Source organism: Thamnophis elegans, chromosome 3, assembly GCF_009769535.1.
Source record: "Thamnophis elegans isolate rThaEle1 chromosome 3, rThaEle1.pri, whole genome shotgun sequence".
NCBI lineage: Eukaryota > Metazoa > Chordata > Lepidosauria > Squamata > Colubridae > Thamnophis > Thamnophis elegans.
Genome location: NC_045543.1, coordinates 132,735,322 through 132,753,967, shown reverse-complemented (window position 1 = coordinate 132,753,967; position 18,646 = coordinate 132,735,322). Strand labels below are relative to the sequence as shown.

The window sequence follows — 18,646 nt, the reverse complement described above, 5'->3', positions numbered from 1 at the left end:
ACCACCCCCTCGCCGTGGTATAGGAGGTCGACTAGGCTATGCCCACCATGGCCACGCCCACCCAACACCTGGGCAGAGAACCCGTTGCTGAAATTTTTGAAGCCCACCCCTACCAGGAACACTGCAGCCATCATTAGGAGCCGAGGTGGCGCAGTGGTTAAATGCAGCACTGCAGGCTACTTCAACTGACTGCAGTTCTGCAGTTCGGCTGTTCAAATCTCACCGGCTCAAGGGTTGACTCAGCCTTCCATCCTTCCGAGGTGGGTAAAATGAGGACCCGGATTGTTGTTGGGGGCGATATGCTGACTCTGTAAACCGCTTAGAGAGGGCTGAAAGCCCTATGAAGCGGTATATAAGTCTAACCGCTATTGCTATTGCTATCATAAATACAGGCCAGTTTCCAAGCACTCGAATTTTGATCACATGAGCACAGGGCTGCTGCAGTGGTTGTAAGTGTGAAAATTAGTCATAAATCATTATTTTTAGTACTGTTGTGACTCTGAATGGTCCCTAAAGAAATTGTTGTAAGCTGAGGACTACTTCCCTACAAAAGAAGTTGGTTGAAGTATATATTAGAACTCTATACCTATTCATTTCTAAGCAACTTCTATTTGCATATAAAATGTATTTTGTCACTTTTTTAAACAGAGAAGCTGCTCTGTAAGGACAGGAATGTGCAAAATATAGAAGGTGCTCCAATTCTACCCACCGATCAGAGAGAAGTAAACCAATTTGGTTGTCAGCTGAAATGAACAAGCAGCTAATTTGAAAGGAAAATAATGTAAGAAGATGTGCTTAGTGATCACATTGGCCGTTGACCTTATTATAAGGCAGTTCTATAGTTTTAGCTCAAATGACAAATATGGTATTTATTAAAATATACTTAATGACTTTTGAATCTCATGAGGGTTATGCAGCTTGGAGCGATAGCATACACCAAGGGAATGAATGTGACAAATTCAATGACACAAATTGTCCTCTACCTCTTTTATAAATATAATGTGAAATGATTTTTTTTTTCATGATTTGTCGGTATTATCCGTAATTTACACATTTCTCAAAAAAAAAAAATCGAAACTGGGAATGAATATATCCTAATTATTTCCTGGCACATAAAATTCTGGAATAGTAGAGTCTCCAACATCAGAATCAATCAAACCAACTTTAGCCATCAATTATGGACATTGAATTCCAATGTATCTAGAGAGATTCCAAGTTAAACAAAATTAAGATTCTTTTTTCACGGTACCTGAAAACTAAATCTGTATTTCTGATAGGTCTAAACATACTTATTATTGTATTTCATGTCCAAGATCTTTTTTCCATTTCCAGAAGTGTTTGCGATATATTTATATTATATTATATTATATTATATTATATTATATTATATTATATTATTTTATTTTATTTTATTTTATTTTATTTTATTTTATTTTATTTTATTTTATTTTATTTTATTTTATTTTATTTTATTTTATTTTATTTTATTATTATATTATTATATTTATTATATTATATTATAAATTCATTCTTAAATTATGAGTATTCCAAAAGACTTTATAGTTTCTTAACTTGTGCTTTCTTCAGTTTGGGGGAAAAAACTACTTGGATGTTCAGTTCTTAATCCTAAACAGTTTAGCTGCAGAGAAAAATAATCTTTGGAAGTAAGCACAAACTTAAAATAATAATGTCCTATCTAACTAGGCTGGTCTCAAAAGTGCTTTTTTCACAAGGCAACTGGATTTCAATGGGTTTTTTTTTCCTTTGAAAATGTTTGTCTTGTCATCCAAGAAACATTTTCAGTTTTAACTGACTGGTATGAAATCAGTTAGAACTGAAGAAGCTTCCTGGATAACAAGCAAAACGTTTTCAAGGGGTGGGTGGGGAAACAAGCAACTCCAATTGCCTTTTGAAAAAAACACCTTTGAGACAACCATGATCTGGATGATTGAGAATCTCCATAAATCTAAATAGGGGAGTTCTGACAAATGATAGCCAATGCAGCTTACATTCTTAGCAGAAACCTCATCCTAAGAGTATCTCTAGATAGTCTGAAACAAGATTCTACTTTTCCTGTGTCTTTTTTCCCAACCCAATAGTATCTTGGAAAGAAATTGTGTAAAGGGTTTGGAAATTTGTCAGCAAGTTAACTATCCAAAATCAGACGAGGATGAATATTGGTATGGCAACAGAAGCTTGTGGAGAAAAAAAGTACTGTTTAAAAATAGCTCAAGTCCACCTGTGGGCTGCAGAGAAAAAAATACCCCCAGTGCATCCGTGTGGGAGAATCAGTTGGGCAAGGATTCAAAATACTGCTCACAATGTCTTTCTAAACTCCCTTCCGTCTTCCCACCCAATCACATTACTTACAGTAGAATAGATACAGCCTGCCCTGCCTTTCCCGGTGCAGACAAACACATACAACAAGCAGACAGACATACAAACCCAGACAGACACAAGAGGATAACAGCACACAAACACCACACATTACTTCATTATATAAATGGAATGGGATAGGATAGGATAAGATAGGATAGGATAGGATAGAATAGAATAGAATAGAATAGAATAATAGAATTCTTTATTGGCCAAGTGTGACAAGGAATTTGTCTTCGGTGCATAAGCTCTCAGTGTACTGTAAATAAAAGCTATAAGTGATAAATCATGATCATAGTGACCATAACAATACATTCATCACAAAAATACAGATGTTTGGAAAGTGTTCTAGAAGCCATGCTATGCATACTTCCCCAAATGCTTTTATTCTTAACATATACAGGTAGTCCTTGGATTACAAGTTTGTTTAGTGACTATTCAAAGTTAACAATGGCACTGAAAAAAAGTGAATAATGACCTTTTTTCACACTTAACAATCATTGCAACATCCCCATAGTCACAGGATCAAAATTCAGATGCTTGGCACCTGACTCATATTTATAACAATTACAGTGTCCTGGGGTCATGTCATCCCATTTTGCGACCTTCTGACAAAGTCAATGGGGAAGCCAGATTCATTTAACAACTGCGTTACAAATTTAACAACTGCAGTGATTCACTTAACAAGTGAAAGGCAACAAAGGTCAGAAAAAGAGAGCAAAATTCATTTAACAAATGTCTCGCTTAGCAACAGTAATGTTGGGTTCAATGGTGATCGTAAGTTGAGGGCTATTTGTATATTCTAACTTATTTTATAAAGTTCTAGCTGAATATCCATGCTCCACTACAAAATTATGTGATTGGGTTTGATAATTGATACTTACAGCTTGAAAATTAATGAGTAGTTATGATCGGACTAGCCTCTCCTTTTCTCCCCTCAGACTTGCCCCACAGAAGCCTCCCCTCTCCTATCCCCCTTTTCTCCCTCAGGCTAGCCCCATTGATCCTCTCCAAATTCCCAATCCTCAGGCTGGATGAGTCATACGCTGGCCATGTCCAAGTGGCAGTTGGAACAGAGTTCAGGTGGGGAGGGGGGAGTAGAATGTCTAATTCCTTAGCATCAGAGCGTGTTAATAATAATATAAGAAATACTAATGATCTGATGGTCATTTCGAAAAATCCTTTCTTAGTGAGCAGCTAGAAGCCAAGATGAACATACATGCCAAATTTCAAGTTTGTAGGCTTTATGCTTCTGGAGATTTTGTGATGCTGCGTGAGTGGTATTCCATTTTTATATGTATAAATTTCAGCCAGTGTTTCAGTCATTAAAGCAATATTCACATTTTGCTCTTCATTTTGCCTGTTTCCTTCCTGCATCGAGCATTATTATAAGCATGATAGACTCTCATTTTGGTGGCGGCAGGCGGCTAGTAAGCTGTCATGTAACATTAAATGAAATCTGTACTCTGACACCGAGCATGAATGTGCTGGTCAGGTCAGTAACCTTAAAGTGTTGTTTCCTCACATCAGCAGGGCCACATTCTAGGAATTTCAACACTTCCCACTCAATCCTGAAGTCTCACCTCCAGCCTCCAAGCCATATGCCCTTCTTATCTCTCTTGGTCTGTGATACTGACACAGAACAGAAACAAATGTCAGAAGAACAATGAGACTAACATTTACACAAGTATTAGCCCTTCCAAAGGGCAACGCATGCTGGTTGTTGCATTGCCAAGGTTTTCATTAATGGCTGCAGCCAGTCTTCCCTTGATAGGCCTTTTTAGCAGAGTGTGCGATCCTTGCCTTGCCATTCTCACATAGTTCAAAGAAAGATACACATCTGAATTCCCAGTGGCTGGGCCTAATATTTTCAGTCTTTTAATTCCCCTGGGTGATTATGTGCAGTCTGTGTGTCTGGAAGAGTATATCCTTAGCTTCAGGGATGGGCTGCTATGGATTTACTCAGGTTTGGGAGAACCCATAGCTAACATTATGGCCGGTTCAGGGAACCTCCAAATCCCACCCCTGGATGGCTCCTCCCACCTCTCTCCTCCCAGGAGTCTCCATGCAGCCCGTTTTGGATGCGAGTGAAGGGCCCGCATGGAGGCTCAGGGAAGGGGAAAAACAGGCCTCCTGGAAGGAGCCCAGGGGATGTAGTTTTCACCTTGCCAGAGGCTCAAGGAAAACCTCCAGAGCCTGAGGAAGGTGAAAACGGCCCCCCACCGTGTTGCAGGGGGCCAACTAGGGCACGTCCAACATGGCCACGCCCGTCCAGCAACTGGGCAGAGAACCCGTTGCTGAAATATTTGAAGCCCACCCCTGCTTATCATTTTTCAAATATAAAATCAACTTTTGTTGGGTAGCAACAGTAGATACTTTATTTAGTTAAATAGGCTTTGAGAATTTCACTGTGTATTATTATAGAGTCTACTGTAGTTGAGTGGTCAATAAATGTATAAATAAATAACTAATAAACTGCCCTGAGCCTCTTAGGAGATGATCTACTGTATAATAATTGTATGAATACATAAATTGATAAAATAATACAGCTGAATCCATTTTTCTTTCTGTAACAGCTGAGCATTAAACATTATTATAGTATCTATTTCCTGCAATTATATAGACAGAGTATGTTAGAAGCAAACATTTTCTAAAACAGCAGGCAGTCATTAATTCCTTATTATAATCATTACTCTATACAATATTATTTAACATGCAGAACATAAAATATTGCTAACAACATACTTCTCGGTAACATTTCCAGAAAGTAACATTTAGAAACAGAACTATTCAGGTGCACTTATCTGTAAATTTTATCTGGATTTTCCAAAGGGTTTTGATAAAGCCAGTGTAGAATTCTAACTGTTGAGGTTAAGAATTTTTAGCAGATTAATGCTGGTTAAAGAATAGAAAGGAAATTGTGAATAAATTGGCAGTCAGATTTTGAAATGTGATTAATGGAGACCTCCTGGGATCTGAAAGTATTGCTTTTTAACTTTCCTATATGTTCTAAAATTAGACTTGAGAGTGAAGTGCTCAAATTTGCAGATGATTTCAGACAGAAAATAGCTATGAAGGCAGCTCTTCAAATTGAAGGGGCTTTAGGATAATAGAGGTGATTCACAGTAAACATGTGGCAAACAATGTACATGGAAGGAAAAATAATTACATATCAAGAGTGATAAAGGGACGTAGTGACTCAGTGGCTAAGACACTGAGCTTGTTGATCAGAAAATTGGTAGTTCAGCAGTTCAAATCCCTAGCGTCAAGTAACAGAGTAAGCTTCCATTACTTGTCCCAGCTTCTGCAACCTAGCAGCTCAAAAGCACATAAAAATGCAAGGAGAAAAATAAGGACCACTTTTATGGGAAGGTAATAGCCCTCTATGCACCTTCGGTGTTTAGTCATGCCAGCCACATGACCATGGAGACATCTTCGGACAGCCCTGGCTCTTTGGCTTTGAAACGAAGATGAGCACTGCCCCCTAGAGTCAGGAACTACTAGCATGCATGTGTAGGGGAACCTTTACCTTTACCTTAAAGAGTGATAAAGTTTGTGATGAAGGTTTATCACAAAACGTTATCTTGCAGTGTTGTTAGACAGTCCCGTGAGAAAAAAATCACTCCAGTTAATTTTTTTTTAACAATACAGTGTTTTTAAAAATAGCATTATTTACTTACTTATCAAATTTATATGAGTGCCCATCTTTCAAAGGTGAAGACTGGGTGGTGCAGCATAACACCAACAATCAAAACATATTATAGAAAGACTTACATTTGTTAAACATGTGTAAGAACAATAACAATACTGCAAACATCATAATGCCTTGATGCATAATCAATGATACAAAGACCATAAGAAGCTCTGATTTTGAAGGACATCGTAAAGCTTCAAAAGTTCAAAGAAACCTTTGAAAGACCAATAGAGTAGTTATGAATACATTATAGAGGTCAACGGAATTAGATATTATTTTTGTCATAAGGCTAAATAAGGGGTCTTATTTTCTTTTGACTACTGAAATAAGTCCACTGAAATTGGACTTATTTTCGGGAAGGTCTTATTATTTTTGAGGTGCAATAGGCCGCGAGTGTAGTCACCTCATGGCCGCTAATGTGTTGCAATATTTTCAGGGAAGGCTTATTTTAGTGCATGTGCTCAAAAGCCCGATTGGGCTTATTATCTGGGGAGGTCTTATTTTCAGGGAAACAGGATAAAATCCAGAGAAGCAGGATCTAATACATCCATTGAATTTTGAAGGCATATATGATTTGTGTGGTATGAAATTTAATAAGAACATCTCAGGTTGTAATTCATTTTATTTTGTTTTATCAAATTTCTAAACTGGCCATGTATGTAATGGAACTAGAGCTTTCAGAACCAGTTATATTATTTTATTAATAATTTTCCATTATTGTTGGGTTTTATGGCAGAGGTCCCCAACCCCTAGTCTGCGAACTGGCCGCAGCATGCCAGAAACAGGGCCACACAAACAAAGCCCCATCCGCGGGATGCAGGCAGCCCACGAAACCATGCCCCCCTCCGGTCCCCAGGAAAAACTCTCTCCACAGAACCAGTCCCTGATGCCCAAAACCAGTGGGAGCCACTGTTTTAAATTATTAACCTCAACTATATAAGAAAAGACCCAATCGGTCTGTTACATTTCCAGCATTTTTTTAGAAAAAGGAATTATTAATTTAATCATGGAATAATGAACCAATGGTAGAAAATCTTGTACCAATTCTCTCTACACATAATGGTCAGAATACAGTACATTTAGTACTTTCCTTCCACTGAAATTCCCTTTGTTTTCTCTCCATAATGTAAGTTCCAGTTCTGCAGAGAAACTATGCATTACTTTTTATACTGTAAATCTATTTCATGCACTGGGCTGTGAAGCATTTCTTATGGTTTAATAGGTTCTGTCTCTCTCTCTTTGGCTTGGAGTCTCACAGCTCATTAAACCAAGAACACAAACCCCATCATGGATGATGGATGAACCATTAAAGGAAAATAGAAGGATAACATGGAAAATAGAAAGCCAGTCTCGTCTAGCGGCTAAGGTATCAAGCTAGAAAGTGAGTTCAAGTCCCATCTTGACCACAAAAGCCAGCTGGGTGACTCTCTCAGCTTAACCTACCTCACAGGGTTGTTGTTGTTGTGTAGGGAAAATAGGAGTAGGAAGTTTGCCGCTGAGAGTTATTTGTAAAAATAATAAAGGTGTGATACAGATAAATAAATATCAACAATTTGGATGAGAAGAATGATTGTAGGAAATAATTAGGGGCGGGTTGTTTCTGTGTACTTTCTATTCAAGTTTCAGATTATACTATTTTATGTAAAGACAGAAGCAGAGAAGCCTTCAGAATCTTCTCCAAAATTGCAATTTGCCTTCAGAAAGCAATCCTTCACCAAAGATGGTGTGGGAAAAATGATTGGATCCTTCCTGACTGATGTCAAAAGTCCATAAGTTGCTTAATAAGTTATACATTAGGGTAACTGTTACATGAGGCAATGCTTCAGTCAGTTAACAATCACCTAATACTGTACATAGTTCTGGCAGTTGTTTGAGGTGAAAATACAATTTTCTGCTTTTGATTGGAAGTAAACATAAGGTTTACAACAAACACAAAGGTTTGTTGTAGACCAAGGATGTCAAACTCAAGGTCTATGGGCCGGATCTGGCCCGCAGGGTGCTTTGATCTGGCCCATGAGGCCACCCTGGAAATGAGCATGCAAGAAGGAACAGGAAAGGAGAAAGGAAAAGAGGAAATAAAAAGATGGGAAGATGGGAAGAGAGCAAGGAAGGAAAAAGAAAGAAAGAGGGGAAGGAAGAAGAAAGGAGAATGAAGAGGGAAGGAAAAAGAGAAGGAAGGAAGGACCACGCCCACCATGCCCACTCCCGGTTCCCCGAGGTCAAACACAACCCTAATATGGCCCTGCTGACCCCTGTTGTACACAGTTGCCTAGAACAGGGGTCAGCAAACTGCGGCTCTGGAGCCGCATGTGGCTGTTTCCTCCCTCTGCTGTGGCTCCGTCACTGGTCGGCGCCACAATTTTGAGAGGAGCTTCCGGTGGGGGTGGGGGAGAGAGAAAAGCACAGTGCGCCAGGAGAAGACTCTATGGCAAGGGGGCAGGGTTCAGTTGTCTCTACAATTGATAGGGCTTTTGGTTATGACAGGTAGAGGAAAAAGTATGCCGCGCTAGGAGGGGATTCTATAGTGGGGGAACTGAACTTCTGGTCCGCTCCAGAATTGAACAGGGGGCTTCCGGTGTTTTCTTTTCTGTGGGAAACGGGTCCAAGTGGCTCTTTGAGTGTTTAAGTTTGCCGATCCCTGGCCTGGAAAGTCCTAAACATCCTTGGAAACAGCTGTTTTCTGCTGAGTCCACAAGATGCTACTTTTATTCACAGCGCTTGAAGTGACACAGGCTTAAGATATCCGTAGTCTGTCTCCGTAGGTGTTAAGGTGGTGTTTTCTTCTTTATTCCAACACTATCCAAGGGCAAACTCAAAGTGAGGCAAATCTATTAAAGTCTGCTGGCCATGACCTCAGACATTAGTCAGTTGACTGATGGCGATGGAGAACAAAGGCAATAGAAGTAGGAGAAGGATTGGCACTGAGGACAGCAAAAGACCTTGAGGTAAGACGGGAGGCCTATAGATTTTATAAATAAGTTAAATAAATAAATAAATATTTCAGGTTGGCACAATTTGCTACCTTGATACAACTCAAGGAAGACTGGAGAACACTTCACTCAGCAATGGGAAAAAGGCTGTCAGAGATCAAAAGCAGGATATATTTTATTCCAGTTTTAAATACGTGTTGCTGTTTTCTGTGACTCCATTAGGCTTAGTAGGTGCTTTTTAAGTGGCAACTAAACTTTTTGGTTTTTCTTTGAAGACATTTCGCTTGTCACCCAAGAAGCTTCTTCAGCTCTGACTGGACGGTAGAGAATACAAATGACCAGCTAGCTGTCTGCAAGGAATATAAATCCATCCAGTCAGAGCTGAAGAAGCCTCTTGGATGAGAAGCGAAACATCTTCAAAGAAAAACCAGAAAGTCCAGTTGCCTCTTGAAAAAAACACTTTTGGAACAACTGTGACCTGGATGACTGAGAATCTCCATAGAGATTAGACTTAGTACATGACTTTATATGATGAAACTACAGAGAAGAAACATGTTACAATTACAGCAATGATTCTGAGAAGATATGGTTAGATACACAGTTCAGAGAGTCTTCAACTTACAACCATTCGTTTAGCGACTATTCAAATTTACAACAGTGTTGGGGGGAAAATGACTTATGATCGTTTTTCGTATTTACAGCCTTGTAACATCCCCATTGTTTACATGATCAAAGTTCAGATGCTTGGCAACTGGGATGTATTTCTGACAGTTGTATGTGTTCACATTTTGAGACCTTCTGACAAGCAAAATCAGTGGCGAAAATCAGATTCGTTACCATATTTTTCGGAGTATAAGATGCACCAAGATTTTGAAGAGACAAATTAAAAAAAAAAAGTTTTGCATTCTGCAGATGTCCCAAAAAACAGCCCATTTTTCATGAAAACAGGCTCGTATTTTGTCAAAAAGGGGGGGGGCATGCATAGCCTTTAGGAGGTTTATAAAGTACTCCTGGGGACTGGGGGGGGGTCAAAAACGAGCAAAAAACAGCCCATTTTTCACTCATTTTTGCCCTCCCCAGCCCCCATGAGCACTCCAGAAGCTCCTAAAAGCTACACACGGCCACTTTTGCAAAGGGGGCAGGGTTTGGGGAGCTCAAAAATGCTATATTCAGTGTATAAGATGCACCCAGATTTTCACCCTCTTTTTTGAGGCGAAAAAGGTGCGTCTTATACTCCGAAAAATATGGTAACTACTGTGTTGCTAACTTAAGAACTGCACTGATTCATTCAACAACTGTAGCAAGAAAGGTCATACAATGGAACAAAACTGTTTTGCTTAGCAACAGAAATGTTGGGCTCAGTTTGTCGAAGTCGAAGGCTACCTGTGTACCATACAGTATATTCTACAAATAGTTGCTTTCTCTTCATTTGTCACTGTTGAAAGAGTCATGGCATTTAAGAGTTGTTATATTCTACATTGGACTTGAAGAGATCTCAGTCTAGTCTTCACATTAGATACACACACACATCCAGGCACTCCTGTGAATGTGTACTTGCATTCAATAACTTAGGTGCTAACTTGAGGTGGAAAGAGGCATTGGCAGCATTTTAGCACCTTAAAAATAGCTACAAGAATGTCAGTTACCCAAGTCGTTATGACGACTTGATTTGTGCATTGATTTGCGATGTGTGATTTGTGCAGTGCTCAGACAAAGGTGACAAATATTTCTGATTAATGGGAAGAATCCCTTTAGTGTGACTTAACAAGCAGTTACACTATATTTGGAGAAGTAATATGAATATTATTCATATTAGAAGGAACAGGACAGAGTATTTAAAAGCTGTATTTTTGGGGGGGCAGAATATGAGCAATTTTTCTTGTAAAAGCAGCAAGGTTGTTTTGCTGGTTAATATCTTCACACTGTAGTGCAATCTCGTGAACAGTTGCTCAGGTGAAAGTTTTAATCTACTATCTTGAACTCAATGTTAAATAGCTATAATGGATTACAGTACAGCCTTATTTTTTGTAATTAGCAAATCATCATATCCTGCCCTGCCCTGCCCTGCCCTATTTCATCTCATGCAACAGACATTGGTTCCTCTTTTCGATGTTCATCTCTATATTTCCTATCCTTATTGAGAATCACCCAACATGCATAATTAGGAGATGATGCTGATAAGGATGAAATAACTTCATACCAATGGATAGCTTCCTATGGTCAATATGATGAAAACCCTACACAAAATAGCGGGTAAAAATGGAGAAATTTTCCTGTCCTCAACAAGGGATAGAAGTCAAGTAAAACTTCATATAGAGGAACATAATATACATCTGTATATTACACACACACAGACACACACACACACACTAATGTAAGGGAAGGGAGAGTGTATATATTCTGACAAATTTGGGAGGGGGTGTTCTCCCCCCCCCCATTGTTATGTCATAGTGAATCGGCTCATTTCATTCTTGCTAACCAATCAGCCAAAGAATTTATTTGAAGGTGGGAACTAAATCACTGACAAGGTGCTCTATAGTAGACTATCAAGGTTCAGGAGAAACCAGGGTTGAGGTTCAAGCAGGCTCTGCCCTGAGAATGTGGAAACGGTTCCACCACAAAACCGTGAAGCCCTTATCCGCGCCGACATAAGTGCGGAGGGCAAATCCGCACCGTCCAAAGCGCTAAGGAAAAAAGTGACCCTACCGCGATGACATAATCGCGGAGGGCAAATCCGTGCCTTCCGAAGCACTCAGCACCCTAAATCTAACCCTAAACCTAACCCTAAACCTAACCCTAAACCTAATCTTCACCTAACCCTAAACCTAACCCTAAACCTAACCCTAACCTAACCCTAAACCTAACCCTAAACCTAACCCTAAACCTAACCCTAAAGCTAATCCTAACCCTTACCTTAATTTAAATCGGCTTTCTGCCGCCGCGCTGTTTTAAAGCGCCCTTCTGTCGCCGCGCTGTTGTCGCGGCGGTGATGACGTGCGGTGATGACGTCGCAGCTTTAGCAACACGGTTTTATCACCGCTATTTTGACGAGCGCGGTTTTGTCGTGCCACATGTGGAAGTGTCACAGTTGATTGACCACCTCATGGACCTCAATTGACCATCCATGATCTGTACCCCACATTTAAATCGGTTCGCTTTTTCCTAGGTAGCTAATAATGGGATTATGTCTTGTTTGACATAATAATTGAGTACATCGGAAGCCAAGGTCTAATTGCCAATTTGTGAGGATTCCAAAAGAGCTCTCGCTACAACCTACCACGCCTATATATTCAGTACAACAGTGAGAGCTGCCCAGGACCTTCTCCAACAGAAAAAATATATATGCTATAAACAACTGCTGGCATGCAAGGAAAAGAAAGCCATTAGAAACAACTGGACACATCTCATTCAGGCAATCATATTCAAAGAATCAGCCCTATTCTGGCACATCACATCAAGCTCTCAAAGCAATGGTCCATCAATGGTGGATAGCCACATCCTCCCTGGAAGCACTCTTTGGGGAGCTATATATGGACACCGCTGTGGAATGTCAATGTCCTAGCCAAACTACAGAAGGTCTAATTTTAGTTTTTATTTAGGTTAAAGAAGCAGAGTTTAATTTAGGCAGACTGTGATACATGTAGACCTAAAGAATGTATAATCATTTTCAAGTTGAGCATGATTCCTGATGACTTACACAGATACATCCGTGCAGCTAGTGTGATAGAGAAATGGATTGTCATTGTTTCATTCTGTCCCCCCCCCCCTTTTTTTCCCCCTGGCTTCCTGCTCTTCTGTGTATGGTACCTAACTTCCCAAAGGATTTCCCCATCTAAATCTTAACCAGGTCACCCAGAATCTCTACAGTCCCCATGAATGTACCAAGCAGAATTCAGAAAACCTTGTAGAAACAGTAATTAGCTTGGGGCGATACCTGAACCAACATAGTTCATGGTTTCTATTTGCATTCTCTGTATTACATCAATTTTCATGACCTTTAAAAGCAGCATTTAAAAAAAATATAAGGTGTGGGGGGGGGATGGGACATTGCTCCATGCAGCTTATATGAAGTGAGGTGAATAAAAAGATAAATAGAAGAAAAAAAGGAGAAGGAGAAATGGGAATATAAATGTAGAAAGACAGAAGAAGTAGCTCAAAATATTTTGCTAATTAAGGTGAATTATAATTCTTTCCTTCCTTCTCCCTCTTCTTCGAGTATCAGAATTGAAAGGGTCCATTGAGGTTATCAGAGTCAACCCCAGCTCAGTGCAAGAATCCAGTTTAAAATATCCACAACAGATTGAATGCTCATCCTCTCCCGGAGCCATTCCAACAAACTGGATTTCTCACCTATTTGGTAATTGATTCCAGTGTCAAATTGTTCTAATAGTTAGGGAGTTTTTGCTAACATTCAGTCAGACTCATATATAGAATCCAATCAGGCATTTATTACTGCATATACTTATATGGGATAGGAGATAGTGTTAAGTGATAAATTCTTGAATCAAAGCACAGCTAAGGAAGGAAAGTATATTCCAACCAGTTCGTGTTCCATAATTCCGGTCCACATTAAGATTGCTCTTTGTTATACAGGAAGCATAAAAATCAGAAACATACCACAGATGGAATGTAACATGAAGTTTGAAGGTAACACTTTTAGGCTATCTCATAGAGCAGGGGTGTCAAACTCATGCTGTCATGTGATGTATCCCGACTTCCCCCCCTTCGCTAAAAGAGTGGGTGTGGCCAACATGTGACACCCCTGTCCTAGACCAATGGCTACATGAAGTCATTACACCATTGCAAGTAGACAAGTGAAGGAGCTTTTAGGATTATGTTGAACCAGCTGTTCAAAAACTAATGGTTAAAATAAGTCTGTCTTATACTAAGTCTGGCTTTAATTTCAACAGGGTATACAAAGATTAATCACTGTTTGCATTCTCAAATTATACACAGCGGCAGGTTTGAATGTGTTCACAGTCGGGAATCTTGAAGTTATGGACACCATGCTGAGTAGGAAATACTGTAGCTGTTAGGGGTAGTTTACGACCTAATTCTTATTACAAGAAGATAGCAATTTAAATGGTCTCAAAATCTACTTTTATCAAGGGATACATCAGTGATGCAAATTAAAGACAAAGCAGAGTGGCCTTGGGCCATTAGCATGGTTGATTCTGTTTTCATTAATCATGCAGATAACACCAGGGAGATGGTTCACAGCTTTGAGAAGTTCCTTTGTGTAAGGTGAGGTTTCTCTGTGCATAATGGGTGTAGGCTTTTTAAGACGTCCTTCCATAATAGGAAAGGTACACCATAAGGAGATGTATACATGGACATACAGAAATGCACAGAATCCTTATTTCTTCAGGAGCAAAATAAAAATGGAAAGATATTTTTTTAAAAAAAATTAAAGTGGGAAATCCAAATTGTTCAAGCAGCCTTTTTCATATTTTCTATTTTAAAAAATAGGCTAACGAATGAATAGGTTGCTATTTTCAGTGCATATATAAGGTGAAGCTGACATGCATTTTAAGATTATAAAGCTCTGGCTGCCCCCCATGAATAACACTAAGCCAGAATTATTTCTGTGATTTCTTAAGCAAACCACATTGCATGGAATGCTAAGCCCTAATGAGCGAGGTCACACATCACATTAAATCCAAACCAAACAAATTAAGATTTAATGAAGTGTGGGAATTAGCCACTGTGTTAGCGTACACTACATGTTTCCAAATGCTTTGTATTAACTCTGTCCTATAGTATTTGGCAAATCTGAATTCCAGTTACATAGACATGTACAATTCTCTGCTTCAAAGTCTTCAATTTTGTATAATGGGGGGGGGGGAGACCTGTATTTAAAAATATACTCTCCACGTTTAACAAAAATGTAAACATATGAATAAGCAAAACATCAGCTTTCTAAAGCGTGTGAGAATAAACATTTTTGTGACATGATGCTCTATCTGCCTTTGTTGATATTAATTGCATTATAGACATCTGTTTGCAAAGTGAAACGCCTCTTGGGTTCTGAATTTGCACATGCTGAGATTGCAAGTTTTCAGGTTTCCAGATGGGAATAGACAGATTATTTATAATAGCTGTGCAGAGTTCGGTGCTGCAGCATTTTTGTATCTCCTTCCTGTTTGCACATGCTGAAATATTCTCCGACGTTCTGTTCTTCTTTATCTTAAAATAAATGCTATCTACGGACCTAGTTAAAGTGATTCCCAGTCTGATTTGATTTTTTGATTTTGATTTTAACTTTATTTGTATGCCGCCCTTTTCCCTGAGGGGACTCAGGGCGGCTCACAATTCAGGGGGAGGGAAGGACAAACAAGTTATACACATAAAGACAATACATCGTTAAAAAGCACAACAGTCATACTATTCGGGTGGGGTTGAAGTCTTTAGCCCCAGGCCTGTCGGGACAGCCAGGTTTTAAGGGCTACGCGGAAGGTCTGGAGGGTGGTGAGGGTACGAATCTCCATGGGGAGTTGGTTCCAGAGGGTCGGAGCAGCCACCGAGAAGGCTCTCCTCCGGGTAGTTGCCAGCCGATATTGGCCAGCTGATGGAATTCGGAGGAGGCCTAATCTATGGGATCTTATTGGCCTAGTGGAGGTAATTGGCAGGAGGCGGTCTCTCAAGTACCCAGATCCAATACCATGAAGGGCTTTGTAGGTGACAACTAGCACCTTGAAGCGCACCCGGAGATCAACAGGCATTCTTGAGCAGGCAGAAAACTATTTCGAAATAGGGGGGATTTTTAAGCTCACTAGTGATTCCTGTCTTGGGAGTATAGCCCCCTTCTGACGTGCTGTTGGGTGATGGTGGTATGACTTTGGAGATGCAAGACAAGTCAAGCAAAATCATTGGTAAAAGCCTCCTGCTTTCTGTTAACAGCATGAAAAGCCATTTACTGATCATAAGATTGTTGTAACTGCGGCATACATTGGGGGGGCGGGGGGCGAATGGCTAGACTTGCAGGTAACTTATTTGCAGAACCTGGTATTTCTCCAGACCTGACAGCTGATCCACAGGGAGAAGAATTTTCTTAGTAAAGTGGAGAGGTTCTTTCATTTTACCTGGCAGCTCCAGTGTTCAGTGCTAGATGCTTTGTTGTTGTTGTTTTTCCCCAGATTAATCCCACTGTCAAACAAATCTTCTGGACAGCTGATTCACAAATAGAAAGGGGGTGTTTTTAATTGACAGGCTAAAGCATGCCCCTTTCACTAGATTTTATAAGGCAAGTGGAAAGAGCCAGAGAGATGTGGTCCTTCAAGGATCCAAGATCCGTGTTATGAATTGCATCCGGAAGTCCATTGGGAGCTAGTCAGTGCAACTCACCTAATAAAGGTGTAAGATGGGTGAAGAGGAAGCACTCATAACTGCTCATATCACTACGATTTAAACCATTTGCAATTTTCATATGTTCTTCCAGGGTGGCCCATATAGAGTGCATGCATTACAATAGTCTAGAATGTACAGACCATGGAATCAGGGCATGAGTGACCATGTGTTGTGCTGTTTGGGCCCAGCAAAGGGCACAATTAATGGACAATGTAAAAGTGTCCGTAGCTCTCCTGGTGACAGATACCACCTGCTCCTTAGGAGCCAATGAGCCATGAGTCCAGGAGTGCGCCTAATTTGCACTCTAGTTAAAAGTCTGTAGAGATTCTCAATCATCCAGATTGTCCCAAAGGTGCTTTTCAAGAGGCAACTGGACTTTCTAGGGTTTTGGTTTTTTTTAAGAATCCAAGAAGCTTCTTCAGCTCTGACAGGATAGTGGGGAATGGAAGGTCTTCAAAAGAAAAAAAAAAACAGAAAGTCCAGTTGCCTCCTGAGAAAGCACTAATGGGTTGCAAACCTGTTGTTTTTGTGGGAATGCAATGCCAATCAGAACCAAAGATGGAAAATCCTTCGATCCAAGAAGCCTTAAAAACCAAAGTTACTCAGTCTTGCCAGAAGCTGCTCTTCCCCACTGAAGACCTACAGCCTCAAGATACCAGGACAGAATAGCACTGTATCATCAGCTGCAACCCATGCTAATGAATGAACCTCATTCAGTAGCTTCATGTAGATCAGGAGTATCAAACTTACAGCGTAACGTGATGTGTCCGTTACTTTTTTCCTCTTCACTAACTGGGTGTGGGTGTGGCCAGTGCGTGACGCATCCAGCACATGGGCCGCATGTTTAACAGCCCTGATTTAGATTTTAAACTGGCTGAGACTTAACCTAGAAAAAGCAGACTGTACCTCCAGACCTAACCCCTAAAGTTGGTCCAGAAGCCGGCCCACCACAAGGATTGCCAGAAAAATTTGAGGGGATGTTTTATCCATATTTAAATCCATGTGGAGATAGGCCACAATGTTATTTCAAGCCTCTTCCAGTACATAGCCAATCAGCATTAGCATTGGACTGACTGACAGTTGGTTTAATTTCAGTAGTGTTTATAGACTAGAGTCTTCCCCGTATCCGAGCAATACAGTTCATTAGGAATACATTAGCAAAGGAACTAGGCAATTGATTTTGTCACTCCTAAAATGTCTGTTTTCTTTGGGCGTTGCCTCAAACTGTCCGCTGGGAGGCATTACCAATCCAGAGTTTACTGTCAATAACAAATAGTAGCTAAATAGCAGAGCATATTTCTATGCAGAAGTCAATTCTTGCCATCTCTAGAAAATTCTTGTTGGGGAGATCTTCACAGAAAGGAAATATTAAGTTAATGGGACCCAGATTTTGCTGCAGTGTCCTGGGTTTCAGATATACTGTACACACATTAATTTCACTCTATACCTCATCTCCTTCTCCTCCTCCTCCTTTAGAAATTGCTTGGTGCTTACCATATCAATTAGATATATCTATTGCAGCGAACAGGGAAGATGACATGTAGAGGAATTTAAAAGGGTCCATGTAATTCTTAAATGAGACATTCATCGTTTCAGCAGAATAACTTGCTTTTCCCAGTATGAGAATCCTAATAATCATTGGGAAGATCCTGGAGTGCGCATTGTCCATATTGTATAATAAACATTACTGTCTTTCTGTTCTTTTTATCAAATGTTATTGTTAAAGAATAAAATGTCTGTTTTGAAATGAATCAAGTAAGATAAAATGATCAGGTGATTTCATCTACTTCCAAGATTCAGTTCTGCATTTTTGGGTGACTCCCAGTAGCTTGAAATTGGCAGGGGGAATAAAATATTTCCCCTTACTACTAGCTTTAGGGTCTATCTCTATATATATTTAATCACACTGCTCAAGGACAAAAACATTATATGAAATACAGGTAACTGAAATTCTCTGACAAAGCCAAGACTTTGACGTGTACAATAATTAAAGTATAATTTGAGATGGCTTTAAAAACTGACTTGATATTAATGTCAATGACTATACTGATTTAATAATAAATCATTCTAAATCTTTTCTATTTTGTTAACAGACCAGAGACGACTTTCTGGGTCAAGTGGATGTGCCACTTAATCATCTTCCGGTAAGAACTTTTTACCACTTTGGCCTCTCTATTTTGTAGAAGGTAAATCAAGTGTGATCTAAGTCAAAAGTAGGCAGAATTTGTAAGATCTTTACTGTTAATCATTAGAACATACCTCCCAACGACCCATAAGATCTCACAGACTGGGCCTCCTT

General features: G+C 39.8%; 1 protein-coding gene across 3 annotated transcripts in view; it reads left to right on the top strand.

Moving 5' to 3' along the window:
* NEDD4L (NEDD4 like E3 ubiquitin protein ligase) overlaps window positions 1-18,646 on the top strand; it is a 343,050-nt gene that overhangs the window by 239,891 nt on the left and 84,513 nt on the right. For all 3 annotated transcript variants that reach the window (XM_032214570.1, XM_032214569.1, XM_032214568.1), the window contains exon 6: window positions 18,441-18,491. In XM_032214570.1, the coding sequence (XP_032070461.1) occupies window positions 18,441-18,491 (51 nt within the window). The remainder of the gene's footprint in view (window positions 1-18,440; window positions 18,492-18,646) is intronic.